General features: G+C 43.1%; 1 protein-coding gene across 1 annotated transcript; it reads right to left on the bottom strand.

Annotated features, from left to right (window-relative positions):
- Positions 1-295: 295 nt before the first annotated feature.
- Positions 296-6,977, bottom strand: LOC113470768. Its single transcript, XM_026829467.1, has 6 exons — positions 6,971-6,977; positions 6,488-6,588; positions 2,597-2,615; positions 1,270-1,473; positions 695-850; positions 296-595 (listed from the first exon to the last, which is right to left on the bottom strand). Exons 1-6 carry the CDS (start codon positions 6,975-6,977, stop codon positions 423-425), a joined length of 660 nt encoding a protein of 219 aa, XP_026685268.1. The 3' UTR covers positions 296-422.
- Between the last annotated feature and the right edge of the window lie 1,210 nt (positions 6,978-8,187).

An 8,187-nucleotide genomic window follows, 5' to 3' on the forward strand; every position in this document is an offset into this window, starting at 1 on the left:
TAAATTCCACTGACGAAGGCGAGGTGGTATAAAAGTGTGATAAGAAGTTGAAAATGTTAAAAAGAGTGCCCTCACAATAAAAGAAAAGCTACCTGCAAACTACCATCTACATATAAGGAGATTATCGTGTGGTTGAGAAGAGAAAAATAATTTATCACCTTTCCTCAACCTCTATACATTTCATTCATGTGGCTTTTTTCAATAAATGGAACGCTATACTCGTACACTGTCTCACGGAAAGCGCGGCATCCCTTCCTCATGTACAATTAAATTTTCCATAAGTCCCTCCCATCTATCAACACACGGAACGCTATACTCGTACACTGTCTCACGGAAAGCGCGGCATCCCTTCCTCGTGTACAATTAAATTTTCCATAAGTCCCTCCCATCTATCAACACAGGAACAAAAGGGTCAAAGCACCTTAGGTTTCAACACTCGGCACGCACCCTGGCGGCGGATCACCGGACTTCATCTCTACCGTCCCGCCGTCACTCTCTTCGAACGCCACCGTCGTCATTTGGGACGCCTCTATGCTTTCGACGGCCGGGGACTCCACAACGTCCTGCTGAGCCTCCACAATCGTCTCCAATTTGGGTGGCTAAGCAACTTGATTGTGCCTGTGTAGGTATTCGGTCTGGCTCATTGCACTACACCCCGATGTAATATGCTGTATAGTTTCAGCTTTCTCCTTGGGTGGCTCCGTTACCACAACGCACACGGGAAGGTTGTCACCACTACCTTCCTGGCCGGAGTCAACGTTTTCCACCCGAATGGAGCAGGTTGGAGGTCCGCCCTCAGGGTCGACTGCTGGGACCGGTTTTACCACGTGGACATGGCTGGACTGGTTGCCTGGGGAAAAAATAAGAAAAGCGTTAGAATAAAATAGAATATACCTTGTTTATCCTGCTGGAATGATACTAAAAATTCCCTTTACCCCAGCAGTCTAAACAAGGTTAGGGGGTCAACTACGTGACATTTTCCCTGCACAGGCAAACTGTAACAGCGGACTCCACCTTAGTTAGCTTGGAAGGTAGCGCGTTTTGTAAGCCTTAGTTCGCAGATTCACTTCCCGCGTGGGGCAAACTTTATGTTCCGGAGCCCCACATGACACCAACTATCTTTTCAACTGCCCGACAAACCCCACCAGCCTAACACTGCTTTTCCTCTAGACAAGTCCAACCTAGGTTGCCTCCTTCCTGGAGTTCAAGACAGAGAGGGAGTGTGGAGAGGAACAGTAGTCTGCTGCCGCTGCTACTACAACAACTCACCTTTATCCTCATTGAGGGCGGGATCTCCATGCACCTTGACGTGGGTGTGATTGGAGGTTATCTTCGGATGATGGACGTGGTGGTGGTGTGTCGTATGGACGGTGGAGGTAACGGAGGTGTTGATCGTGGAGGTGGGCGTGTGGCGGATGACATGGTTGGGCGTTTGGAGGCTGGTGTGCGAGGGGGTGCGGGTGCGGGCGGTTCCTAGAACGGGATGGGGAAAAAACATCCATAAGGATATAAAGGAATTTTCCCTTGTGGATGGTTCCTTTTTGCTGTCCAATTACTCTTTGTCGCCATCAAAACAAGTTTTTTCGATTCCCAGTCAGCTTGGAGGGTAGTAGGTACGCCTAAAGCCTAAACAGATAAGGTTCCTTCTTGCAAAAGCTGACTCTCTACCATCCCTCCTCCTTCAATATTTTATTTCGGGTCACACCTTTACTTGTCCTGTGATCCCGAGGGGGACGTAATGCCCCTCAAATGTAAGAAGTTACTAGTTACTATAAATTGGACAGCATTAGGCAGAAAAAAAACATCCATAAGGATATAAAGGAATTTTCCCTTATGGATGGTTCCTTTTTGCTGTCCAATTACTCTTCGTCGCGAATTTTCCCTTATGGATAGCTTGGAGGGTAGTACGCCTGAAGCCTAAACAGATAAGGTTCCTTCTTGCAAAAGCTGACTCTCTACCATCCTCTCCTCCTTCAATATTTTATTTCGGGTCACACCTTTTTCTTCTCTGTCCCTAAGGTACTAATTTGGACAATTTTAACATCTCTCCGTCAGGGTATAACTACAAACAAAGCGATCTATTCTATTCTATCTATATTCAAATCAGATTCGTATTCGTATAGGTAGTGCTTATTTATACTGCTCGCATAGGACTGAAAAGTCCCTTTACTCCAGCAGTAGGCTACCACTATTATTGTGGTCAAATTCTCAACCTATTCTATCTATATTCAAATCAGATTCGTATAGGTACATGCTTAAGATATCCCCAAACGTCGGATTAAGCAGCTTAATCAACTTTTATGGGACTATTTGCCCCTTCTCTGTTCAAATCATTGTTTGACTTACCATTTTGAAGCGCTGTTTCACTTACCATTTTGAAGCGCTGTTTCACTTACCATTTTCATTCTTAAGATATCCCCAAACGTCGGATTAAGCAGCTTAATCAACTTTTGGGACTGTTTGTCCCTTCTCTGTTCAAATCATTGTTTGACTTACCATTTTGAAGCGCTGTTTCACTTACCATTTTGAAGCGCTGTTTCACTTACCATTTTGAAGCGCTGTTTCACGTACCATTTTGAAGCGCTGTTTCACTTACCATTTTGAAGCGCTGTTTCCTCGTCAATGAGAAGGCGCTGTTTCCCTCTACCGTCCCGCCGTCACTCTCTTCGAACGCCACCGTTGTCATTTGGGACGCCTCTATGCTTTCGACGGCCGGGGACTCCACAACGTCCTGCTGAGCCTCCACAATCGTCTCCAATTTGGGTGGCTCATGTTCCATTGTTCTTTGATTTCCTCCTTAAGGTCTTGGTATCTTCTTATTTTTTCGTTTTATGTTGTGAGGACGTTGTTGTTGTTTACTACTGCATTGTCGATTAGGTGTGCTGTTCTTTCCTTCTTGCATATTACTACTGAGTCTGGTCTGTTGTGATTATTATTATTAGATAGTATTCGAGATGATTTGGTCTCTGAACTCAAACTCACTTTGCAGATATAAATCTCCGGGATATCGGCACCTCCAGATGGTGACGTTTGAGGGAGAATAGGAGATGAGCTGTACGACATCGGGGAGGTCGGCAGGTTGAGCTCTGTCGATAGTTCATTTAACTAACGATTCTTCTAACTAACCTAAACATAGTTCATTTATAAACACTGGCGAGCTTAAAGTTAGGGAATCTGACCGAATATAAAGAAATCGTTCAAAGCTATTATTTGCCCACAATCTTTGGGGAAACTTTGAACAAAAGCTAGAGAAACTTAAAACTTAGGGAAACTTTTAGGTTGAAAGTCAGGGAACCACTTACTAATCTTACTAATACTTACCTTATAAAATTGGGAACCCCACCTAGAAGTTACGAAGTAGATATCGATACTTACCTCGTAAAGGTCAACGAAAGTTACCCAAGGAAAACTTACCTAAAAGTCAGGGACATCTTGCTTAAAAGTTAGGGAGTAGGTACTTACTTACCTAAAAGTCAGGTACATCTTACCTAAAAGTTAGCTAAGTAATACAATAGTCAAGAAAAACTTACCTAAAAGTCAGGGACATCTTGCTTAAAAGTTAGGGAGTAGGTACTTACTTACCTAAAAGTCAAGTACATCTTACCTAAATACTGACGAAGGCGAGGTGGTATGAAAGCCTCTAAAGTGTGATAAGTTGAAAATGTTAAAAAGAGTGCCCTCACATTAAAAGAAAAGCTACCTGCAAACTCCCATCTACGTATAAGGAGATTATCGTGTGGTTGAGAAGAGAAAAATAATTTATCAAACCTCTATACATTTCATTCATGTGGCTTTTTTCAATAAATGGAACGCCATACTCGTACACTGTCTCACGGAAAGCGCGGCATCCCTTCCTCATGTACAATTAAATTTTCCATAAGTCCCTCCCATCTATCAACACAGGAACAAAAGGGTCAAAGCACCTTAGGTTCGAACCCGGGACCTTCTGCGTGGCAAGCAAGCAAGCGCGTTACCACTGGACCAACCGTGCCCCCAACATATTAGCTAGAGCTTGCTAGACACAGCCCTCAGGAGCTGGCTGAAGCTGTATTCACACATAGTCGACGCCGTTGATCGATGTTCGATCGACGAGCTGAATCTTACGAATCCATGTTGTTGAGGCAGTGTATGGTTTCAGACGATGTCGGTGTGGACGGACACAGCTAAAGAATTTGGAAGTTTTATAACATTTCAAATTTCCGTGCCCTCCTGGTTAGCTTGGAAGGTAGAGCGCCTACCTTGTAAGCGCTAGGCTGCGGGTTAGATTCCCGCTAGGAACGTATGAGAAATTATGATTGTGGTTCTCATATTCTTGCCTCGGTGGTGTAGTGGTCAAGGCGCTCGCCTGGTAAACAGGAGGGCCTGGGTTCAATCCCAGGCGAGGTATGGAATTTTATCCTCAATATAACTTGAATTTGACCTCAATAATGGTAGTAGCCTACTGCTGGAGTAAAGGGACTTTTCAGTCCTATGCGAGCAGTATAAATAAGCACTATATTATTATCATTATTATTATTATTCTTCTTCGAGATGATTTGGTCTCTGAACTCAAACTCACTTTGCAGATATAAATCTCCGGAATATCGGCACCTCCAGATGGTGACGTTTGAGGGAGAATAGGAGATGAGCTGTACGACATCGGGGAGGTCGGCAGGTTGAGCTCTGTCGTGAAAAACGATTACAAATATTTGTCGATGGTGGCATTCGAACCCGGGACCTTCTGCATGGCAAGCAAGCGCGTTACCACTGGACCAACCGGCGTGCCCCCAACATATTAGCTAGAGCTTGCTAAACAAAGCCCTCAGGAGCTGGCTGAAGCTGTATTCACACATAGTCGACGCCGTTGATCGATTTTCGATCGACGAGCTGAATCCTGAATCTTACGAATCCATGTTGTTGAGGCAGTGTATATGGTTTCAGACGATGTCGATTATGTGTGGACACAGCTAAAGAATTTGGAAGTTTCATTTCAAATTTCCGTGCCCTCCTAGCTAGCTTGGAAGGTAGAGCGCCTACCTTGTAAGCCCTAGGCCGCGGGTTAGATTCCCGCCAGGAGCGTATGAGAAATTATGATTGTGGTTCTCATATTCTTGCCTCGGTGGTGTAGTGGTCAAGGCGCTCGCCTGGTAAACAGGAGGGCGTGGGTTCAATCCCAGCCGAGGTATGGAATTTTATCCTCAATATAACTTGAGAATTTGACCACAATAATGGTAGTAGCCTACTGCTGGAGTAAAGGGACTTTTCAGTCCTATGCGAGCAGTATAACAGCACTATTAAATAAAGATGATTTCTAATTAATAAAAAAGTTGGAAGTACTAAATAAGCTTGCATACTTGAATTTCCTATAGGTAGGTAGATAGGTACCTACATAGGCAGGTACCTACATATGTAGGTACCTACATAGGTGCGTAATCACTTTATTAAGGTACATAATATTACATATGGGAAATAACTTTCAACATATGAATATCTAAATTGGCTGGGGGACATTAAACAGGGAGTAGACCAGCTTAGTTTGACTGGGGGACATTATACAGGGAGTAGACCAGCTTAGTCTGGCTGGGGTACTTTAAACAGGGAGAAGCTATTTTTGTGCGCAAGCACTCGAAACAAGAGCGAGGAGAAAATTTGTTCTTTATATTGTGCGTTGTTTTGTTTTAGTTCGTAAAAAATCCGCTGTAGCTCTGAAAGTCGTGTCTCTTTCATTAGAGCGAAATACTCTTTTAACTTAAGCCGGTCTACCTGATAGGTACCTACTACCTACTGCACGAAAGTAGATCGCCTTTTACTTTTACCTAATGCCTGAAATGTAGAAAAATCCAATAAGAAAACAGGCATTGTACAAGAGATCATTGAATTATTATTGTAAATTTGTAGATTAGGTGTACAATACATATAAATAATAAGTATTTCTTAATATAATATCTATAGGTAGGTATTAGGAAATATAAATGGTTTTTTGATAATTTTATTAGATAATTAGATAATCCAATGAGATCTGCTCGGGAACGAACCATATCCGTTCAGGAATCGAAGAGAGAAAGAAGACAGCACAGGAGAAAGCCAGCCGTTCCGAGAACGAACCTTATTCGTTCAGAATAAAATCCGTCCCGGGCGGGAATCGAACCCGCGACCTAGCGCTTACAAGGCAGACTTGCTACCCTCCAAGCTAACTAGGCTGGCATCCGTCTATGAAACGACTTAATTTAACGGTCTTCATAGGCACTCTCTCTCTCTCTTTCTCCCTCTCTCTCTCTCCCTCTCTCTATCTCTCTCCCTCTCTCTCTCTCCCTCTCTCTATCTCTCCCTCTCTCTCTCTCCCTCTCTGTCTCTCCCTCTCTCTCAGACTCATTTTTATTTGGCCAGGGGCAGATCCCATTGTTATACAAAGAACAAAAAGATGTTACGCGGACGAAAGGAAAAATATACAGTGTGTCCCATGATAAATACCTATAGGTAGGTACTGTGTGGGATGAAGCGCTGTTTCCTCGTCAATGAGAAGCTTCCGTCGTTTCAGTGACCAGGGGAGGAGACAACACCGGATGAACGCCAAGATTATTCCAAATATCAAGAGGAATATTCCCGACCCTGGACAAGAAATAGGAATGTAACATTAGTTATGGTGACGTGACGGTGGGAATAGATCGATCGAGGCAATTCGGACACCGATCATAATCGTTAGTTAAAAGTCAGGGAAGGGTTCCCTGACTTTTAACTAACGATTCTTGTGACGTGACGGTGGCAATAGATCGATCGAGGTAATTCGGACACCGATCATAATCATTAGTTAAAAGTCAGGGAAGGCTTCCCTGACTTTTAACTAACCTAAACATATAGTTCATTTATAAAAACTAGCAAGCTTAAAGTTAGGGAATCTGACCGAATATAAAGAAATCCGTCGCCAGCCTAGTTAGCTTAGTTGGTAGGTGACGTGACGGTGGCAATAGATCGATCGAGGCAATTCGGACACCGATCATAATCGTTAGTTAAAAGTCAGGGAAGGGTTCCCTGACTTTTAACTAACGATTCTTTAAACTAACCTAAACGTAGTTCATTTAACTAACGATTCTTTTAACTAACCTAAACATAGTTAATTTATAAAAACTGGCAAGCTTAAAGTTAGGGAATCTGACCGAATATAAAGAAATCCGTCAAAGCTATTTGCCCACAATCTTTGGGGAAACTTTGAACAAAAGCTAGAGAAACTTAAAACTTAGGGAAACTTTTAGGTTGAAAGTCAGGGAACCACTTACTAATCCTACTAATACTTACCTTATAAAATTGGGAACCCCACCTAGAAGTTACGAAGCAGATATCGATACTTACCTCGTAAAGGTCAACGAAAGTCACCCAAAAGTCAAGGAAAACTTACCTAAAAGTCAGGGACATCTTGCTTAAAAGTTAGGGAGTAGGTACTTACTTACCTAAAAGTCAAGTACATCTTACCTAAAATTTATTAAAAAGAATACCAGGAAACACGTCTCGTCTTCATTTAAGAGATCATCTGATGAGCTATTAACACGGATAAAATAAAATGCTGAGAAAGGCAGTAAAAAGCACTTAGATAAATTAAAGCACATTTCCCGTCTCTGGCCCTTCCTTGGCTTCAGCTCAAGAGATGAAAAAATGCTTTCAGTATTATCTCGTACACTGTCAGGGTCAATGGGTATGTAGGGAGACTGACTAAACAAGCTCTGAAATAAAATAGGTAGGTAGATAGCATCTTTTTAACACATTTGTCTGGCTGGGGGACAACAGGGAGTAGTAGGGCAGCTTAGTCTGGCAGGGGGACGGTAAACAGGGAGAAGACCAGCTAGTTAATGGGTATGTAGGGAGACTGACTAAACAAGCTCTGAAATAAAATAGGTAGGTACCTAGATAGCAACTTAACACATTTGTCTGGATGGGGGACAACAGGGAGTAGTAGGGCAGCTTAGTCTGGCAGGGGGACGGTAAACAGGGAGAAGACCAGCTTAGTTTGGCTGGGGGATATTAAACAGGGAGTAGAGTACCATCTTAGTCTGGCTTGGGGACTTTAAAGAGGGAGTATAGATTAGCTAAGTCTGGCTGGGGTACTTTAAACAGGGAGTAGACCAGCTTAGTCTGGCTGGGGTACTTTAAACAGAGAGTAGACCAGCTTGGTCTGGCTTGGGGACTTTAAAAAGGGAGTAGACTAGCTTAGTCTGG

Source organism: Diaphorina citri, unplaced genomic scaffold (genome assembly GCF_000475195.1).
Source record: "Diaphorina citri unplaced genomic scaffold, Diaci psyllid genome assembly version 1.1 scaffold1815, whole genome shotgun sequence".
Lineage (NCBI taxonomy): Eukaryota > Metazoa > Arthropoda > Insecta > Hemiptera > Psyllidae > Diaphorina > Diaphorina citri.

Bases quoted from the DNA above. Each gene is read 5' to 3' on its own strand.
- LOC113470768 (XM_026829467.1), bottom strand. The intron at 851-1,269 runs GTGAGTTGTTGT...TTTTTTCCCCAG, and splicing joins CGCCCTCAATGAGGATAAAG to GCAACCAGTCCAGCCATGTC. The intron at 596-694 runs CCAAGGAGAAAG...TTGCTTAGCCAC, and splicing joins CGTTGTGGTAACGGAGCCAC to CCAAATTGGAGACGATTGTG.